The sequence below is a fragment of the Accipiter gentilis genome, chromosome 5 (assembly GCF_929443795.1).
Source record: "Accipiter gentilis chromosome 5, bAccGen1.1, whole genome shotgun sequence".
Lineage (NCBI taxonomy): Eukaryota > Metazoa > Chordata > Aves > Accipitriformes > Accipitridae > Astur > Astur gentilis.
In genome coordinates, this window is record NC_064884.1 from 3140835 (window position 1) to 3162619 (window position 21785).

The 21785-nt window shown below is 41.7% G+C and overlaps 1 protein-coding gene across 5 annotated transcripts in view; it reads left to right on the top strand.

The window, feature by feature from the left end:
- ARHGAP32 (Rho GTPase activating protein 32) overlaps positions 1-21785 on the top strand; it is a 252566-nt gene that overhangs the window by 103388 nt on the left and 127393 nt on the right. For 4 of the 5 annotated variants that reach the window (XM_049799524.1, XM_049799525.1, XM_049799522.1 and 1 more), the window contains exons 3-5: positions 8395-8486; positions 9580-9621; positions 9997-10081. In XM_049799524.1, coding sequence (XP_049655481.1) covers positions 8395-8486; positions 9580-9621; positions 9997-10081 — 219 coding nt within the window. The remainder of the gene's footprint in view (positions 1-8394; positions 8487-9579; positions 9622-9996; positions 10082-21785) is intronic. The other variant, XM_049799526.1, reaches the window with a different exon arrangement.

A 21785-nucleotide genomic window follows, 5' to 3' on the forward strand; every position in this document is an offset into this window, starting at 1 on the left:
CATCAGTTTCTGCAGAGTTCACGTTCTTGGTGATGTGAGGAAGAGATCGTCATTCACCTTCCCGGTTTTGCTGACCAGTAGCGTGGGAAGACCTTTCTGCAGCTCTCGCAGCACACATCAGGTGTCCTGTTCTGACCTCACTTGAGCGATGTCGGGTCATTTCTGGAGAGCAATGTCACCTCAGATTTGCCAGCATTGTCATCTTTCCTAACCTGGCTCCGAGAACTGGCTCGTTGAGGCTGAGCAGGGTTTTTGAACAGTCGGCCAGGAAGGCAGATTTAAGGATTCCTGCCCAATTACCGTGACCCACAGCTGGAGTCTCCTTCAGTGGCTCAGACGGGAACGGGGTGTGTGATCACAGGCCGAGCTTTCCTGGGTAACGCTTGAACAAAGTTAATGAACTGACTCGCGTCCTGTTGTTCAGAAGTTTATGGACAGCTTACGGTATAAATTGCATGTTACGAGTAGACGCATTCTTCGCATTGCTGTGTTATTATAAGGGTTTGGAAAATGAGTGTATCGTATACCAGTTTTGTATTTTATGCCATTGGAAACAAGCTCTTTTTATAAACAAAAAGCTGAGTCCAGGTTGGCTTTACGTGCATAAATATAAATTCACGTTAACTCTACTGACTCAGATATTAGGGTTAAATGTCAGGCTGCTGTTTTTTCCACCTTCCCAATCTGCCTTCTGCTGCGTTGGGAAAATTATTCGGTTTCTATGCCTATTTATACCTTTAACATAACATAACATAGTTATTTGCATAATCACTGAATATGGCCAGGGGACTTAGCAGAGTGGTTTTTGCTAGTTTCAGGCTGAATTAATCGCTGTAGTTTTTTGTGCGATGAGAAATTGCTTTCTACCTTAACAACCCAAAGCTCCACTTGTCCTTTTATAAGTAAGCCATGATTAGGATCCCCTCCTCCCTCTGTGGAACAATAGACTGTAGAAATTGTGCATCCAACAGGGTCTGGGATTTTGGGGGTCCTTTTTTTTTAGCCAACAAGGAACTGGAATTGAAGTACTGTGCTCATTGGATGTTCTATTTTCTGTGGCTTTTTTCTAAAATTTATTTTGTAGGCTGTACAGAAGGAGGACTCTAACCCTGGCTGCCTTTCCCACGCATATTGTATGTGGGATTTTTGTTCTTAAAGAAAGTACATTCCTTAGCCAGTATGCCATTATGTGAGGCTATGTACTGTACCACTGCAGCTCCCTGGGCTGAGATCTTTGTGAATGGTAATAAGGCCTTCTCACTGCTGCTTCTCTATAGCAATGTCAAATCCAAACATAAAGCTGTCAGGTAGTTATCATGCTAATGTTGTCCTCAGTAGTTAACCATTCATTTTTGCTTGGTGCATCCAGTTTTGTCTCTAAAACAAATGATAGCTATGAAGGAAAATAACAAACGTGGGTCTGTTTTGCTGGAAATAACCACCGTCCTTTGGGTGCATTCGATTAATCTGCGGAGAATCAGTGCAAGTCCGTGCATCTCTTTAAGCCTTACTTAGGAAATCTTGTCATGACATAAAATTCAACCTGCTTTACAGAGGTGAATTTTGGTCACAGTGACAGTAATACTGCCAAAGTAGGTTCATACAGCTGCCAAGCTGCTTACTCTGTGTCTCGGATTGCACTTACCAAATTAGTTGTTGTACGTGTGAGCTGGAGATGGTTTTATCCATGTATCTGTGAGCTAGCGAACTTTATTTGAAAGCACAGTAGATGAATGGTTAAGAATTTGTTCTTTCTTCATTCCAGGCTGATCCTTTAAAGGATAGTAAATAGGTGCCCTGGACTAACTCCTCTATAATACAAAGTCTCAGGAATGAGAGGTTTCCCTTAATTTGCCAGCTCACAGCAGTGCTTAAAAGTTGGGGTTTTTTTTTATTTTTCTTACCCCAACCCCCCCTTTGGAGGGGAGAAGTTGGGAATAGAAAAAACACATCCTGTGTGGTCTTTTGAAAGAGAAGAATTCACTGTTAACCATGCCATGCAATAAGTACTGGCTAGAACAATTCAGCATTAACAGGGAGTGTGGAAAATGGAATTGAAAGTTCTAAACTCAAAAAATGATACACATTAAAGTATCTTCTTTATTGAATGCAGATTTCTCAGACATGGGATTAAGAATGTGCATAGCCAGTATTCAGAGTTTCCCTACTTGGAAGCACTTGTCATTTTTTCACTGGCTTTCCTCTATCACATTTCTCATTTACCATGAGATTTTAAAGGAATCTCTGCCTGGGTAACTGCTTCCCCACATTCCACAATCCCTGAACTGAGAGCTAAATTAAAAAGTCGGTATTACCTCTAATTACTCCAGCCATTCAGGCCTTGAGCTGTGCCTGCGCAGAAGCCAGTCCTACAGCTATCCTTTGGCACATCAGAAAGGATGTTTCTTTTACCTTTGCAATAGGGATCAAAATACTTGCACTAGGTAAGGAGCTAAATGCTGACTTCAATTTAAAAAAAAAAAAACCAAAAACACTTTTATGAAATTTAAAAGGTTCAGCTGTTTCTCATTCTGAAAAACATCTTTGTGCCTTTCTGTTGGATCTCAAAGCTGTTTCTTTGCACACAGTGGCTTGGGTTGCTGTAATCAGAGTATGCTAGACCCTTGCACTCGCAAAGGTATAATTTATCTGATGCCTTGCTCCTTTCTGAGTGAGGGTGCGTAGCCAGCTGCTGCAAATATAGATGGGTACACAGGCCTCTTGGGTATGAGAACAGGAGCTTGTCCTTGGTTTGCAGCTTTGCATACACTCCAGCTGGTTATTAAATGTGCCAGTGCTGCGCTCTGCTGATCAGACCCTGAATAGCACAGATATTAATTCTTTAAGATGGTCAAATGGGAAATGCAGAGTTGGAGAAGGGGCTATTTATTTTTTACTTCTTTGGTAAAGCTGCTGTAGTGTAATAAGCGGATATTTTTGTTTAAGCTGAGATTGTTGGACCTGGGTACATAAACCAGATGCACTTGCTTTTGCATTTTAAATGTGTCCAAATATCTAAAGCACCTCTGAAAAAAGTAACTGAAATGTGTAAAAGTGGCACAAATATTCTGTATGAAAATACTAAGGAAACTCATTTGCATCCACTAAATGAATCAATGGAAAGTGGTAATACGAAGAACATAGCAAAAACTTGCTTTTCCATCATATTGCCACCGTACCTCTGACATTTTTGGATTAATGTTGTGTCTTCGTCAATTACTGTGCATTTCTTCCATTCAAAAAAGTGACCCAGTTATAGCCTTCCTGTGCTCAGGTACATTTTAATCCTTTGAGGGGTAGTGCTTGGACGGATAAACGCTGCAGAATTGGGACCTTTCATTTGGAGTTATTTGTAGTAGCTCAGATGTGGTGACTTTCAGTTTAGTGAAAGCATTTTTCCTTTGCTTCGTTGCTTTATTTATTGTGGAGGACCAGGATAGTTGTTACAACATATAAAGTAAGACTAGAGAGAGCTTTCTTTCCCTGGAGTATGTCAGCGGCTGTGGAGTATGAAGCGGAGATGAACCATATTTCTTCTTTCGTTGTGCTTCAGGCTAACTCTTGAGCAGCAGTTGGTAAAAGCAGGACGGTGCTAATGGAGCCATCATCTTTTACCTCGTAGCGATCGGGGCATTTTTGTAGGACTGTTGCTTTTTAACATTGCAAAGTAAGCTCCGCAAAGAAGTCGATGCCGAGCCAGTTTTGTGTAGCTAGTTGGTACCCAAGATTTGGAATAGCGGTTGATGTCCTTTGTGCATAAAAACCCGGTTCAGATATCGAACTGTGTAGGCTGGCCGCTGCAGTTCATCCTCCCGCTCCAGTTAGGTGGACCATTACTCACTGCAGAGTAATGACTTTTACTGAAACAACATTTCTCTTTCCTGCTGTTCTTCAGTGAAGAAGTAAAACTCTTAACAAAGCTTTGGTTTTCTGGAAAGCTCAGGGGGGAGGCGGGAGGGGTTGTGGGTTGGTTTGTTTGTTGGTTCTCCCCCCTCCCCTTCCTTTTTTTTCACCCTCCAAGAAAATCGAGGGGAGATGAAGATGATGTAAAGGAAAGACTGTCATGGAAACCAACTAGCATTTTTAATCAGCTCTGCCATTTTTAGAAACAAGGCCATGTGCTGGAAGAATGCAGAGCAATCTGGTCCCTCCAAACTGGTTTTGGTGAGAGACTGATGGTAGGAAGATGCATAAATATTACTGCCTGTCTAATAGTTATTCGGGCTTTGTGTTAACCTTGGATTAAGAGTAAATTTCTGCCTTCAGAAATCCCGCTTGAATTCAGTAGCCTGGATACGTGCTGACCTGTCTAGTCTTCCGTTGTATCCAATCCTGTATATGGTACCTCTGCAGGGGTTTTATAGTAGTATTGTGGAAAACCAGTTTACCAGTTCCGGGATTGCTTGAGCTTGGTGGGATTCCACTGTTTCTTCTCTTCTTGTGCGTCCCAGTGTAAGTCTGTGGCTGTGGGTTTTGCATTGGTTCAATATTCTCCCCTGTTGAGGATACCAAGGTGGAAACTTTATCATATCATGTTCACTGGACTGTTTCCTTCAATTTTATGTGTATTTTCAGATTGTGTTACGTTTCTGGATGTGAGGGTGACGGGCTGACATGTTTTCTGATAAATGCAATGAGACCTTTTAGGAGAAAATCCTTTCGTATTATGCAGCGGAATCGTTTGATATGAATTATTTATGACTAAGGTTTTGTGTGCTAGAGAGCACAAAGCTGAAGTTTTCCAAATCATGTCTCTTAAATAGAAGGACCAAAAATTTCAAACTTAGGTGCTTAAAGCTAGACACCCTGATTGGTGAGAGCTGTCAGAATCCCAGGCGGTTTAGCGGCAACACCTGAAATTTGCACAAGTGATGTAGGTACTTCAGGGGTCCTCCTGATACCCACCGAGCAAACGGCTATAGTGATTTAAAAATGGACCATCCATTGGGAGGTGGGACAGACGGACAGGCGTTCTCCCAAAATTTCTTGGAGCAAACATTTTAGTGGGACCTACCTGCCTCGCAATGGATGTAGGTATCTGTTATAAAATACTGAAGTTCTCAACTATTGTCCCAACTGCCTCTCATTTAAGTGTAGTGTTTTGTGCGCTTTTGGTAGCGGAATATGTTAGTTCAGGGGAGACTGGTGAAGTGGTGTTGCTCAAAAGCCTTCCGCTGAAATGTAGGAGAACTGAGGATCCTGGTAAAGTCAATTGACTGTGTTCGGGATAGAGTCCTAATTTGTTTACCAAGTTTTGGACCAAAGCAGATTGATGCAACAGTGACATTAAGCGGTGACAATTGGACTAAATTTGCATAAACAGATTTGCTATGCAATTACTAGGTTTCCACAGAACAGTGATGCATAGAAAATAGGGAAGTGAGAAGCAACTGGTGATGCTAGCTTGCTAATTTTCAGATGTAAATAATCCAACTGTTTCAAAATTATTTTAAAAATTAAATTACTGTGACATAAAGCACAAAAGACGACACGTCTCATTTGGAGTGTTTTGTTTGTATTTTGAGAGGAGGGTAATCTAGGGTGACATTTTGCATGCCAGGTTTTGGATCAAAACGGGTACAAACTAGTAGTGAATAAAGTGCATTTATGTAGCTATGGATCTTTAGTTTAAATGGTTTAAATGGAAAGTAGTTGCAGTTTATTTTGGAGCAATATGGTTTCTAAAATTGCAATAAGTTTCTTTTTTGCTTATCTATCTAGTCTCCAAGTCTTTTCTGGTGTTAGTACCTCATACTAAAGATTTTAGCTTGCACAGGATCGCCATTCTGCCCTTTTTCCTCAACTGTGAGACTTACGAGAGATTGTCGTTCTGCAGCAGAGTCCAAAGAGCTCAGATCTAATTGGAAAAGCAACTGAAATTAATTACTGTATTGCTTCTCACTGTAGTCCATTTAAATGGATACATGCTGTTAGAAATGCGAGAGGCAGATATCACCTTCCAGCGCAATTTGGACATAACTCAACTGGGAAGAGGAGGATAATACAAGTTTTTCAAAGAGAGCTGCTGGCATTTAAGTCTCCTGGAGGTGTGAGTTTTGCCTACGCCGCTTTGAGTCAGATCCAGGGTAGTCTCTACCCACTGCCGCAAACTGGCTTGAAGCCCACGTTTTTCTGTCAGATTTGTTTATCCATTTTTATATCCCACCAGCTTCTACTGCTGATGGAGAATAAAAATTATTTTTCTTCCTACAGAAATTCTGTTCCTTAGAAAATTAAGGCAAGCACATCCAGCTTTGCCTAAAAGCAGCTTACAGGAATGGCACATTTCTTACTGTAATTAGTTATTTTCTTATGTAAAAGACCTGTAAGGTTTATTAAATCGGTGATCCTCTTAATGTTAAAAATTCACAATGAGACTCTCAAGTGTCCTATTATGTACTAAAGTAATTGTGTACTTAGTAACAGTCAGTCAGCCAAGGATAGGTTTATTTAAGGGTATAAATATTGTCCTTGTTTTTCTTCAGTGCGTGGGCGTGCACGTTCTGTACAGCTGTGGGACAATGCAGTTAAAGCACTGCTTATATTCAGGGCTGTGAAAGGCGTAACTGGAGGGCGAGTGTCCTGGCTTCACATTTATTCAGTAATATTGAAAGGGGGGACCTCGCTCACAATAGCTGCAGCATCCCTTTTCCAAGGGCAGCGCTGGAAATAACAGGAATTTGTCTGGATGAAGAGAACGTGCTCTACTCAAGTCCTCTGTAAGCCGCAGCGATGTTGGTTGGATGAATGCAGCTGCCTACGGTGCATATCTGCATCTGAGCCGGGGTCATCCTGAATTCCCTGCTGCAAGGGGGAAATAGATAGTCCTGCAGCATGGTTGCTTTTGTCCTAACCTAGCTGTCTGAACTAGGTGAACCGGACCCAAAGTGCCTGTTTATCTCTGGTGACTCTACAAGGAGCCTCGGGTAGGTAACACAGTCGTAGCTGCGTACCTCGTGCGTGTCTGGAGTTGAATGAGATGAATCGCTCCCTCTAGCGCTGTTGCTGTTAGTTAATGAATAAAGGCATGGTGAATGATTTAAACTCATTTACTGCAGCTCTATGGTGTGGTGAAGCACGGGTAAATGTGACCCATGTCAAGCTAAAACGAGAGCTTCAGGGAGGGGAATAAGAAAGCTTCCCCAATTCTTCATCCTGTATGTGGGCTGCTAGGTTGAATTGTAATAGTCTGACTCTCAAGTTTTGGGGGCGAGGAGCAAGTTGTTTCCGTATTTTACACTGCAGCATATAACTGTATTCTGTTATATATAACAGCTTTTGGACTGATCACCTCTGTTCAGAGATCTTTTGGTGGACCAGCTTAGAAGCGTTGGTACTGATCTGTATCGGGGAAGTCATCTGTTTACTCCTGTCATGACAAAAGGGATTTGATGTAACACTTTTTTGTTCCAGGCCTGTGAGAGAAGGCATGCTGAAGCGCCTTTCTTCCTCTTGCTTGAGCATTCACTATTTTGGATGCTATTCATGTTTTTTAGTGCATTGTATAAAGCAGAAAAAAAGCTCATTCAGTGGGTCTCACCCACATCACTAATGAGCTCACTCTGGCCAACATCAGGGACCATGGTTTTCTCCTGCTGATCTCCCTGTTTGATCGCTGCTCTCGTCATCAAAGCTTCACCTCAAACCCCTTATTCCTCTCGAGCTTAGGGCCTGGTACAGCACAGCCAGAGACGCGCGTGGTGCTGAGTGTTGGAGAGTCCCCTCTGATGGTGAACGCTACCCCAGGAGGGCTCAGGGCTTCTGAAAAAGCAGCTGGAGGAAGGAGAGGATGGGAAAGCATGGCAGAACAAATGAAAAGAGGGAGTTTGGAGTTCTGGCCTCAGTAAAGTAAACGAATTTTTGTGATTAAGGAACGTTCATGCGCTTACACCAATAGCTTCAAACATCTTCTTTAAAAGCTCACCTCCCACGTAGAAGCGGCTCTGTCATTAACTTGATTTTTCCACTGTATGAGCTCTCCAGCTTCTTCCAGTGCCTCTGCCTGAATCTAAGTGCACAGATGTTTGGAAAATCAGGTACTTAATGAGGAGACTAAGTATGGAGTTTAGACATATATGTTAGACTCCTACCTCTGAAAAATCTGCTCTTTAGAAACTAGAAGCAGTAACAAATAAAATACTGGACCTCGCAGTTGTTACTAAGAATTAGCAGGGCTCTGCAACATGGTTCAGGAAGAGGTAATCCCATTCGAGTCCGTAATCCTGAGGTTCAGTTTTCCTTGTTAAAAAGGCAGAAGTGCAACTTCTAGCACAGACGAGATTTCACCTGTGTTTGTATGCATATGTAAAAATATATGGGCTACCGCTTAGCAGACAGTAGTCCGTACCATGCAGTCACATTTTAAGTTCCTTGCTTTTTCTTTCTTTTTTGCAGGCAAGAGGTGCAGATATCCCTGACATTCCAGGGGAATTGCCACTCCGGACCTGTGGCAGCACAGCAAGTATGAAAGTGAAGAATGTGAAAAAGTAAGACCAGTGTTCTTTGATTTTCCTCTCTTTGCTGGGATTCTAGTTTTGATGCCCTGGGTTTTAGCTGTTGTCCTGCAATACAGCTAGGGCATTTGGCAACAATTTTTGGTAGCATCTTTGTCAGAGGAACCAAAATCCATGTGAAACGAAGTAAGTTAAAACTAGCGTAGTCTAAAACTGGGGACATGAGAAGTTTTGTTGGCTCTCACCTGTTTCTGGCCATAGAAGCATTCTTTGAGTTCTGAACATCACTGCTACTGTATTTTTAAATTTTTGTGATTGCTTCCTGAAACTGATTAATTCAAAATAAAAAACCAAACCCAAAACCATATATAAAAAAAACCTAAAGAGAAGCCCAGGCAATGTATAAATGAGAAAATTTTTCCCTGTCTTGCTATGCTCTGGGAAGCTAAACCAGGACAAGTGGGTGGCCTAGATATATTTTTCTATTTGATATTTTTTCTCTTTTCCTTTGTTTTTGCATTCTGTCTTCATTTGAATGGGTTTTGCACAATATTTGTTTTTTAGGGGTATTTTTTTCTCCTCTGATCTCCCAGATATTTTTTTTTTCTATGGGCTTACGCTATTTTTCTCTCTCTGTCTCTTTCTCATTCTCTCCCAGAGAATGTAAACCAACTTACGCTTGCAGCTAAGGTTTCAAACCTCTAACCTGCAAAGGGGATCAAAAGTAATCAATATTACTCGACTTGTCCTTGCTAAGAATGCTGACTTGAGGACCAGAACTCCCCAATATTGATTGATCTCTGCATTCAGCTCACCTCTCTGTCATGCTCTGATGCTGTGAGGGAAATGGCTCTTTGTTCTAGTGCTGAGCAGCCAGATGCTGCATCTCACTTCCCACTTATATTCCCGTGGGAAGAGAGAGCTAGATAATGACAATCTCATTGGCTCACCACCCAAAATATCTATAGGAGTCTATAATAGCTTCAGCAGAAGCAAGAGCATGTTGCAGAGCCAGAGGATCTCCCTGTCAGCCATCATTGTAACTGGAGACACTTGGGAATAATTATGCCTCACTTTTGAATTTTAAAAAGGCGAAGGATAAATAGCGTTTGTTCTGCACCCTCAGATACATCAACCCGGGACTGATGGGCTGTGATGCCTTTCACAGGTAAAGTTCTACTTTCCTATGTGTCTCGTGTAAGGCTGTTTATTTGCACTGCAAACCTGCATTTGTAAAGGTAGAGCGGCTTGTCCCTGCACCTTTTCTTAAAAGATGTGGGCTTTGGTGTTGATGAAATGCCACGTGATTCTTTAAGGATGCAATGATAAAAGCCACTTTGCAATTTAGTTTTCCTTTCTCGCTCAGTTCCTTTCTCCACTGTTTTGGTGCATCACATCAACAAATCCCTCTGTTCCCTTGGCTTTAGGATGAGAAAGTTGTTATTATTTTATATTAGTAACTGCATTTTATAACAGTACTTGAGGCAGAGCATTGTTTCAGTGGTTTGCATCTCTCTTATGGTGTGCTTTTGCTGTGCTTCAGGTTATCCTTTACAAAGGGTCATTTCCCGAAGATGGCTGAATGTGCACATTTCCATTATGAAAACGTGGACTTTGGCAACATACAGGTGAGTTTCAGATTTCTTTTATATAGAAAACACCATTGTGTTTGGCTGCCAGCTAACCTGGGTCGGGGATTCGGTAGAGTGACCTCCACTAAGGTTTGTTTAGTTTGCTGCAAAATGGTTAGTGATAAGAAGTTAAAGCAATAGTGTCTCTTTATTTGGAATTGGTTCTGTGTACTGGGCCAGAATCTGTACTCAGCCATGTGGCCACCCCTTTGAGGTTGGAGATGATTTTATTTCCACTGGATATGACTGTTGTCACTGGTTTAAGACTGCATCAAACATTCGTTATTGAGCCATCTGTGATAACTGCATGCATATTTTTATTTTATGTGTGTGCATCTTTAAAGAGTTGTGTGAACTTATTTATGTAAATATAAAGAATTCAAATTTATCCGTTCTCTTCATGTTATCTTAGCTCTGCATTGTGCATTGCTGTGTCATCAGAATACAAGGAATTGCTAGTCAGCCTGAGTTGCATTTCTAGAAGTGTGCAGGCTTCACTCCTTTGTGATCCGTCCATCAGAAATAGAGGGAGAAGCATTTTTCATTGAGCAGTACCAGGGAGGGCTGAGAACCAAGAAGCACTGCTGGTTTCTCATAAACAGGGCACATCTTGTTCTGCACTTAGAGAAGCAGGAATGCCTCCAGCATCTGCCAGCCTTGTAGCCAAAAAGAGGTTACAACCTTTTCATTTGTAAAACATTTCCTGTAATATAGAGTGAATTATTTACAGCCTTTCATGTTTCCGTACTTGACAGTTTTGCAAGCGCAATTATGCATCTGTTTTTTCTGTCTCCGCAAAATTCCGACTGAGAAGAGGTTTGGGTCCTATTCAGAGCTCGCATCCACTATTTTTCACACTTAGTGGCTCTAAGTAGGTCCATTCTGCTGAGCACGGGATGTATGTGCATTGGCAGACACGCATACACACAAAGGCAGAGTAAATTGGGCAAAATAGTGGGCTGAAGAGGCCACCAGAGCAAAGAGCTCAGTTCTTAATGAGGTCTCTGGAAGACGGGCTGCTGACACAAATAGGAACAGTCCTCAGTCTTCTGAAGCAAAACCGGGCTTCTTTATTTTCAGTTTCTGTGCATAGGAATAGTGTGACTAATCTATGTCCTTATTTGTAGTCTCCTGGTAATTTTCTGATTTGACACCGCTAATTTTTCAGTCATTTTGGAGAGAAGTTTTGTGTTGGAGTAGGTGTTGAGCAGGTTTCTGTGTATACAGAGATGTTTTTTGCATCATGTGGTCCTCTGAGTTTTCCGTTCCATCATTCAGAGATATTCACGCAGAGATAGGCACGATGCGCAAGCTAGGGAGAGATTACAACCTTTGCATGGCATTAGTACTGAAAGCATTTTAAAGGCAAATAATTGAATTCTTTTGTGGGTTTAAGCAGTTCTTAGAACGTTTTAAGGATGGCAGGGCATACTTGTAGGGTTGATATGCTGAGATTTTTTGTGTTTGTGAGAGGGAGAGGTAAAATCAGATAATACATTCTTTACAGACTTCCTTCGTGTTTTTCTGCCAACAAACCCAAAGCGTGTTCTGGTGGGAAGTTTCCACAGGCAGGAGCTGGTGCTGTCGAGCGTTCCTTTTCGTGGTGTCATTGCTGCACCTCCGGCTTTCTGTGCTCCCGCTCAGTTGTCCTCTGTGTTGTGCCCTCTGGCACTAGCAGAACACCAGTTGCTGTAACCAGTGTGGCTGAAAAAGGTTAACTGGGGAAGGCAGCCCAGGAAGACAAAGTAATACTGGTTGTCCAGCCACGTCAGGCTCCTGATGAGCTGGTTTCTCTCCCGGTGTCTGTGTTGCGAAGGCAGGGGGAGAACGGTGGACGACAGCAGCGCGGGAGGGACTGTCATAAAAGTGTGATTGTGTGTGTGTTGGGAGGGTCAGTTCTCTGTTTACACCACTGCTACCTCTGAAAAAACGTACGTGCTTAACTGCTCATGCACCTAAAGCAAAACGTGTGCTTAAATAAGGTGAATCGGGCCCTAAGTACCAGCTCTGCGCCTCTTGTCCCTTCCTTTTTCTAAGCAAGATTTCTGACAGATCCCCGCGGTGTAATGACATTTTTATACGGGTAAGAATATATTAAGAACAGAGCTTTGCTCCTGAAATACGGAAGAGTAGGGCATTACAGTATTTCCTTGGAAGACCAGTATTAATGGTAAAATAAATGAAAGCTATTAATACAACAGAAGTATTAGTTTATCGATTTTAAAATGGGTTCATATAGGGCTCATACATTTCAGGCGAGCGGCATTCTTTGGTGGCTCCTTTGTGATAACAAGGTAAACTGGAGAATAGCAGTAGGCTGAAGTGACTTGTAAATGACAGCTTGGCACCTAATAGCGAATTACCAAGTTGCATCTGAGGGGTAGTGGGTGTAAACTCCTTTCAAAATCTATTCACTGTTAAAAATTTACATAGCAGAACTGCAGTATTATCTGGCTGTGTCAGGAATTGTGTAATGCTGTCTATTAACAGCCTGGCCAAATTTCAGATTGTTTTGTAACGTTTATGTCACTTATAATATGGTCTTGTGGTGTAATCAGTATTAATATCTTGGCATTTCACCTCATGAGATCGTTTTAAATTAACTTTCAGAGATGTATAAAAAAGGATTTGTTCTCGTCTTATCCTAGCAGCATGCTAACAAAACTAGGTGCATTTTGGGATGTTTTTTTCTCTTCAGAAACGTTCAGCTATACTGCTTTCAACAGCAATGTATTTTGACCTTATCTGTGTCTGGCCAGCGAGACACTTGTTGCATCGGCAGGAAATAGTTGGTTTACCAGGCAAAGTATTTGATGTCAAAGCGGTGGTTATAGGATAGGCTTTACAGATTGCATCAGTGCCAGAAATTCACTGGTATTTTGCTGAAATACCTTGCATTTATTACTGCATTCATTTTTTAAGGCTACATCTTTGATTTTTAATTTTATGATGAAAAGCCAGGCTCTGCATAATAGATTTATTTTAGTCTAGCATTGGATCAATGCTTGAGAGTCTTGTTAGCAGGAGCAAAACTGTGGTTCAGCCTTGCTATGGTCTGTGTCTCCCAAACGAGATGTTATTAGCCCATGGCTGGACTGTGATTACGCAGCATTGGTTCGGTTGGTTCTGCTGGCTTCCTTCTCTCTTAAGTTCCGCTGCCTTTCCGCACTTCTTGGCTAACGTCCGCCTGTGATGCCTCTCTCTCTAGAACATCAAAATTCAATTCATTAACATACAAAGCAAGCGCTGCTTGCACACGTGTTGCTGTCCAGGGCATCTTAGGGTTCAGTTAAGCACTGGAGCGTGGAGTTAGAAGTCCTCAGCATCACTCCAGGTCTTACGTTAAGGTAGAAGGGCTTACCGTGCATTTAAGTTCAGGAGTGCCTAAATCATCCCAATGTAACTTAAAATAAGTTCACGATCAGTTTCTAAGGCAGCTTATTAAATTTAAGCATGATTTCAGGATCTGCTAGTTGGAAAAGCTTCCTGCTAAAGGGGCTTGAGTCGTTCCAGCACACCACAGTGTGCTGCAGGTAGCTGGACTAACACAGAAAGAGTTGATGTGTACACGCTAAACAGTGCAGCATCTTCCAGACACTCGTTTGAGTTGACATTCAATGCATGAGCACGGTGCTCAGCCCAGGCTGATTTGATTGCACGTTCCAGATTTTGGTTTTTAGCTGTAGAGCTGCTCGAGGTAACTCATTCACGTGTGATTTGAGTATCTCAGTCCAGCAAGTGTGTCACATAGTGGGCTTTAGGGCCGGTTAATACATAGGAATTGAACCGTTTCAACAAAACCCCTATGTCGCCAAGTTACGCAAAATAGAATGATTTCCCCCCAACGTGGCAAAAATGTGATTTTACTTAGTGCTATGTGCCATTAATATAAGCAGGAGAAATAGTGATTAGGCATTCCGTAAATATCTTTGCTTCCTGCCAGATATAAAGACTTCACTTGAAACAATTAAGAAATTATCTTTAGTTGAGTAGGTTTTAGTAATGGAATATGGAGAGCCGATCAGCTCTGTGCTTCCCAGATAATATTCTTTTCTCCCTGAAAAACCCATTGCTAAAGGAGAGAAAGTGCTGCAGTGCACATTCATATCGCTTCAGCAATCTCGCATTTGACACAGATTTACCCCTTGAAACAGCACGGTCTCTGTGTTTGCGTTTTTGTAGCTGCCTTCTAAAAATAAAGCCCTGTCGGAACAGGATTGGATTACGATGCGTGGAAGATCCTCTCCTTATCTGTTAAGCTTTGGCATCGCAAGTGGTAGGAGCGTGTTATCAGTGGTAAAGGAAGTATTTGAACCAGAATCACTTCCGCCTGTGGAGGCATCAGCTGCCAGGAATTCCTGTACGAACTCAGCAGTATTGTTTGCTGTTTGAATGCCTTTGGCAAGCTGCAGCCTTCCAGCCAAGATGATGGGCTGCCTTGCAGTGGTGGCCGCGGTTTGCGCCTGTAATTGTATTTTCCTGAGGTGCGTTAAGAGTTAGAAGCGTTGCAAAGAGAGCAGTTCAGTTCTTCTTGTGCCTTTTGTCAGCAAAGCTTCTTGAGAAGATATTTCTCGGGGTCGTCTTCTTTTGGTTTGCCCCCTTTTATTTATTTATTTCTTTAATAATATTCCAGGGAAGGGGGTGCAGAGGGGAATTGTGCTTGTGAAGGTGTCTCTGTTAATTATACAGTAAAATTTTTTCCTGAGATGTGTTGCAAAGGAAACAAAAATCACGGTAAAGCCTGACCAGGTGCCTTCCTCTGGAGTTAATTGGCGTAGTTTAAGATGTTTCTGCCGCAGGTAAAAGCAGTCCACTACATAGATCAGCTAGAAACAACAGGAATGGAGGAGTGCTCCCTGAACTGCATCTGCCTGAAGTCGGACAGCTTAGCTCGAATCTCCTTCCATCAGGGATTTTAAACTAAGCCTGCTCGCTGCCTTCAGTGTAGGAGGGCTTCTTCATTCCCCCAGCTCTTCTGTGGGCATGATAATTTTCAGTATCTTGGCAGTCATGAGCAGCTACAGGCTGTAATGTCTTCATTTATTCCAGTCATTTGCAAAGTGTTTAAAAAGAAAAATATATTTATTTTAAAAGGCAAAACATGAAGCAGCAGTCCCCCCACCCCAATACCTTTTAAAAGATGGAAATACATAGTAAAAATCACAAAAACTGGCCTGAATTTTGCTGAAAAGACGATTTTGCTGGGTTTTGCTTTGTCTTTATGCGTGTGTGAGTGCTTATGACACGCATACCCATACTGCATACAAAGTGGGGCTCCTTTTTAGCCTTTCATCTCTGGATGCTGTTAATCTCCCCCCAAAATGACTTTGCCATATTCTGATACATTATGTTCCCCTTCTTTAGCCCAAGGCCTTCCCCTCCCGTTCTCTGTCTTTTCCATATGGTTTCTTTACTCTTGCGTTCTGAAGTGGTAGGGGGACATGTTGCAAGGGCTACTTTAAGGACATGGGTATATAAAAACAACTATGTTCATAGTGTAGGTGGAAACTGCTTCTATTAACTTAATAATTCCAGCCACAACTCCCTGAAAATTGGCATAGTCTTCTGCCAAGATCAACGGATTTTTAAAATTTGGAGTCTTTAGGCCAAGCTTCTCAATGCCAAAAAAGTTAGGAAAATATTCGAGTAAGTTCACCTCAGTTTTTGGATTCTTCTATTTCCTGGTCTTGCATCCAACTTGCCACTAATTCCTCAGAAAAATTCTTCCCTGGAACAAGATCACACCTGTGTAATTTCAGCTTGCTTGGTTTTCTTCCAGTGAAATGGGGAGAAATCCAGCATGGGTTTTACAGTGGAAGGGCAACTTCAAGTACGGAGCGTATCTCTCCATGAAACTTTACTGTTGCTGCTCGCACGTTTACTACTTGTTTTACGGTCGTTGCTCGCTGCGGAGAAAGCTAACAGCCTTATTAGTGATCAAGCTTTAATGGGTGGAATGAATGTAAATTGTCTACCAGTCATTAAAGCCTGCTCAAAAAACCGGCAGGATATAATTTGAAGGCTAAGCAGGTCCTTCTGCTGGCCCCGTGGCCATCATTTTGCTGAAGGCCGTTGCCATGCCCTGAAGGAAGAGGGGGATTGCTTACGTGCGGTGGGGGGGACCTGCTCAGAGGAGCTTGTTGGTAAGGGAGAGCCGTCCGTCTGTCTCGCTGTCTGTCAGAGCGTGCACGCTCGTGTGTATTTGGAGGTGTAATGCTGAAATGTATGGGAAGGGCCAGGTTCAGTCTGCTTTGGGCGTACGCCGATGCTCCCTTGTGGCTTTAGCTGCTAAGTCATTTTTAAAGCATATTATACGCTTTGCTCTCTCATCTCTCTCCCTTTGACTGACGGTTACTGAAATTGTGAATTTATAAATGTTTATCTTTTTTTATAAAGTAAAAGGCGATTTGTCTGACGTTACTCAACTGGCTGGTCATTGAGTTGCCTGTCATAGAGAGGAAAGTTTTTTTCAGTTAGTATTTATCTAGATTATCTCACTGTCTGATTCCACGCATGTTCTTTATTTTAAGCTGTTCGTCTAGGTGTATAAATGGAAGGGTAGACTGTAACACAAATAATTGTTAAAAGCAAATGAGATTTTACCTGTTGATTCAGTTGAACAGGTAGTTCTGCCTTTTTTTTTTTTTTCCTTTTTTTTTTTTTCTTCTCCTTTTGCCTTTGGATGTTTTTATGAGTTTATATAGGACAGTTCGTTTCTCCACTAGGTTTGTGTCACAAGAGAACAGAACCCAGCGTGGTGTTTCTGTATCTGGGACAAAATGGCAGATCTGGGATGTTCTGTTTATGAAAGGATTTTGAGTATTCCCCGCTTTGTGCGTTTCTTCTCTGCCTTATTAGTATGAGAAAGAAGATCACTGTGCAAATTTGGATAAGCAATTTTCTCAGACTGGAATATCTTGAGATAGGTATCTTCTCTTCCTCTCTTACTCGCGTGCTGAGTACTGGCGGGCCAGAACGGTTTCAGGGAAATCTGTGCGTACTTGGCTCTTCTTTGCAACTGGGGACTTGTGGCACTCCATTTGGAAATGTTGACTTCCTGCAGGAATCCAGCTTATTTTTTCTTCCCCTGGCTTTAACACTGAAAATATAGCAAACTTGTTTGTGGATTTTTAGTCTTTATTGGTGCATAGTGGCTACTTGATGGCATGAGTAAATCTTAAAAGTGACTGTAATAAGCCCAGCTGTTAACTTTAGCATTGACCTCCTGCTGTTTGCCACCATCATAAATCATCTTTAGCAGCGTGTCACAGAAATGTATAAAAATTGTTTTAATTAGTAACTGGAACAGAGTTGTGTTGGAAAATTTCTTCCCTGAGGTTTAATGACCTGAAAAAAACCAGAAAGATGTATTACATGTATAATTAAAATATATTAAAAATGTGAAAAGAATCCGCGGGCTCCAGCAAAATAATCCCTATTTCACTAGTGTTTCATAGTTTGGAAGAGGATTAAACCCCTTCTGTTTTTGTATATGGTAAGCCATACTGTTAACAGGAATGGTGTTAAAATGCAGCATAATATTGTACTCCTAGATCTGCAAGCGTGCCAAGCTGGTACGATTTTAATAACTAGCAAGCTTCATGTTGATACGATCCCTGAGATTTACAGAAGCAGGGGTGTGTTTTTATTCGCCAGTGGAGGTTTGTCATGCCAGTGGATGTATGAGCTGTTAAACCAAACATCATTGGGAACATTTACATTTTGTGTTTACTGTACCTGCTTACAAAAAGGGTAGTTTGTTTAGTTTGTGCTTATGTGCCAGAATTTTGAGGTTTGACGACAGAGTTGACAGCTCAGGAGTAGCAAGTTAGGCTACAGATTTTTTAACTGTTCATTCATTAGCTTAGCTTTCCAATGGTGGTGGGGGTGTACCTTTGTCCTGTAGTTATAAATGTTTTCACTCATTTCCTGGTGAAGACGTACAAATAGGATATCATCTGATCTTGCACAATCTGTGTTCCTGACTGTCTCGGCTTTGAGATCTCTTGCTGGTTAAGGTGTTTTGGTTTGAGCAGACCAGATATGTTCTGTCTGTCTTGCCAGGTATGCTCTCTATCCTGGAACGCTGCATTTACTTGTGATGGTTGCGTGATCTGGTTTCCAGGTAGCCTGCAGTCTTTGAAAATCAAGACTGCTTTCCCATCTGCTTCACTCAGTAATATAATCTCACGCGAGGACATGTGGTGTGAACTCAAGAATAGTTCTCATTATAAAATGAGGGAAGAGTTGTCTTTGAGCACTCAGGAGAAAGCTTGTCACTGCGCTCATACTATGATAATCTATCCTGCAAAGCAAGAAAATGCGGAGGAAAGCACTTGAACTGATGGTGTTTATATGCTACATGGGAAAATGTTTGCTGTACTGGGACAGGATTCTTAATGCAATATGTGTAGCTGCAGGTGTATCAGAGAGGATGTTTCTAGATCTGCTACGCTGAGACCCAAGCTTTGTTGTTTGTTTTACTTGTAACCGAGAGATCTGTGCAGGAGATTTCCTGTGAATCTAAACTTTCCCAAGGGTCTGGATTCCGACAGATTTTTAGTTTAAAAGGGGAGGCATACACACCCACACATATTCTCACCCACACAAGCTATTACAATGTCTAGAAGGCATTTGAACATGTTTGTAGACTTTGATGGTTTTGTTATTTTATCCCTTGCTGTGGTGCGTGAGCAGAAGATGGAGGCTTCTGCTTCCATGTCCTGCAGGCAAGGCTCTGAACTTTGGCTCTCCTGGGGGTCCATACCAAAAAGCTCTTTGATCTCCGCTGAGGATTCCGAAGATATCAATTACTTATTTCCTCTGACGCTTCATTTCTGGCCATTTTGTCCACAGAACCTGCAAGTTCAGGTTGCTGTTTTCCTGGTAAAGCAGTATAAAATCGAATGGTTCCATTAATGTCGTGGGTTTTTAAAAGAAAAGACTTACTTGAAGAAACATGTGATGCTCTCACTGCCTCTTCAAGACTCTCTCTCCTAAAGTATAACTTCTTCTATCTCTCCTGAAACTAACTGAACTGAAGCCCCAATAAAATGTTTTCTTTCTGGACCATCAGGGATTGGTTTGTGAGTTGCAGTCAGAGCTGACACCTCTAGCTGCAGAGTGAGCTTTTGGCACCATCACACTTGAGAATTATGTCAGTAATCATTTAGAGGGAAGACTGTTGCTTAATAGACACCCACAAATCCAGTATTGTAACAAGTTGGAAATAAAAATATATAGTGCCGTATACTTCATGTATGTTCAGGATCCTTGAACCTGCCTTTAAAATTAATTCTGTTCTATTGGAAGACTGCTGAAGCTTATAAAAACAGTTATAAAACAAAATGCCTACTAGAAAAACCTCACTTTTTGGGTAGGTGGTATTGTCTGGTCCTGCCAATTTATGTTTATGTACTAACAAGAATTCTTTTAAGTTGCCTTGAAATTCACTGCAGCTGTATAATTGATCTTTATGGTGCTTGAGCGTTAACCTTATTTATTGCAAGTATGACATGTCAAAACATTCAGGCTTTAAAAGAACTGATTTTGGACCAAGTTCCAATTTACCAGCTTGAAGTAGTTCAAAAAACCAAAACAACTTCTGTTATTTTTACAGCATGGGTCCAGGAATTTACTTTGAAATGCTGGTAAATTATTTAATATTTCTCTATCTGCTAAGTCCTGCAATAATTACAGGTGCAGCAATCCTGGAATGGGCAGGGAACCCACTGGGACCTGGAGCTTTGGAGTAGAAAGGATTTGCAGGAAAGAAAGGGAAGTGTCATATCAGGACGAGGGTGCTGCCTTCGCTAAGGTGAGGGAAGCTCAGGGTTATTTAGGCGTAGTGAAGGTGTGAGACTTGAGAAGCATCAGCGCCCGATTCGGAGTCCCCTTCTGGGCACCTTCTCTCATGGCTTAAGGTTTGATTTAGTGTCATGCTTTGCCATTTGTTTTAAAACTAGATAAAAGCTAGATCGAGTTTGGAAACTCTTTTTGCAGAAGCGAGCTCTTAGGCTAGCACGTACGTTTTGAATTATTAATGCGTTTTAGCAGTAACACTAGAGCTGCGCTGTGCACTTTGAATACACCCTAGACAAGCTGTGTTGGTTTTTATTTCCCCTGGTACATGGTCCCTGCATTTCTTTGAACTCTTTTAAGCCTCCTTGTATCCCTTAATTTCTAGCTACTTTAAACTAAGTGGAGTTCAAAGTAAGCAGAAGATCTTTTTAGAGCTGGTTGGTGTTGATGCTGAATCAGAGGGCACCGTGACGCTTTTGTCCTGGAGCACTGCTTTCCTCTCGCAACTGGCTTTGACTTTTCGTGCCTATCTAATGTCATAAAGATGCAGAACTTGGGCCATTCATCAACTCTCTTAGAGGCAGTCTGGAAAATAATGTTCCAGCTTTCTCGTTTATGATTTTGAGATAAACAAGGAGAGAGGGAAGACTTGGATTTTTAACAACAATATGTCCACATACTCTTACAATTCCTTGTTATGTATCATATGGATGAATGTTTTGTTTTCCCGTTGAAAAACAATTAAGACGCGGATGATGTATTATATTTTCTGTTAGGATTATGCGTGTATGTGTCTTGCAAGTTGCTATGATCAGATTAAGGCTAAAACAGCCAGTGTAAAACAAACTATGTCTGCAACAGTAGCAACAGTACTGAATCTTATTGCTACCGTAACGTGCCCTTGAATTAAAAAAAAAAAAAAAGTCTGGACTACAGCATGGGTTTCACATAGGCCCTATGCCATGAGGTATGTACGCTGTGTGTGCATGCTCCGTTATTCCACAGACAGAAGTTCATTCACATTTAAATGCGCTTGGTTCGATGGCTGAAGACGGTTTGAGTTATGGAAAGGCCTGCAGCGTTTTATATCTTGTGTGTGCTCATTTAGACAAGTTATTGCATCAGTGCTTGCTGTAGAGGAATGTTTATTCTACACAGAATTGTTGGCGATTCATTGTTTTCTTTTGGAAACTACTAAGTTCTTAGTACAAAACTTAATTGGAATACCAATATAAGAAAGCATAACAAGAATTGAAGTTTTGCATTTGTCCACAATATGGAGCTGCTTGGGGGCCTCTTCTGGAAGCGCTCTGCTTTTTGCTGTCGTGTGTAAAGCAGTGCGTTCCTGTGTGAGGTTCCCAATTTGTCATCATAACCACTAATCGCATGCCTAGTGACGTAAGGGCTTGGCCATTTAGCTTGAGTTAATGAGCATCGTTAAACCTGCCCAGAGAGGAACTGAGTCACGCTCATTGCTGTGACAGCAGTGTCAGCCCTGGGTGACTTCAGGGGTGCTGCATCAGGTGGTTTGTACTATTACTCTTATCCTCATGGTTGTGTTTTAAACATTCGTAATAGTTGAATCATAAAGACCCATTTCCCTTGAAACCTGCAGAAATTGGGACCGAGCGAGGGCTGCAGGTTTATGCCTCTCTGTGGAGAACAAGTGTGTCAGAGGAACAAGGTTCTTACAAGCTTCCAAAGAGTACGTTACACAGTGGCAGGATTATACCAAACCCTTTTTTCTTTGGAGAGTGCAATTAAATGCTTAAAAACTAAAAGCCCAACTCTGGGATTCCAATGAGAAGTTCCCAGGTTGAGTCTGCAGGGTATAGACCTGTTTCCAGTGTGACCGGAGTTGTTCAAAACCCACATTCCCTGAACTGTCATCTGGGAAATT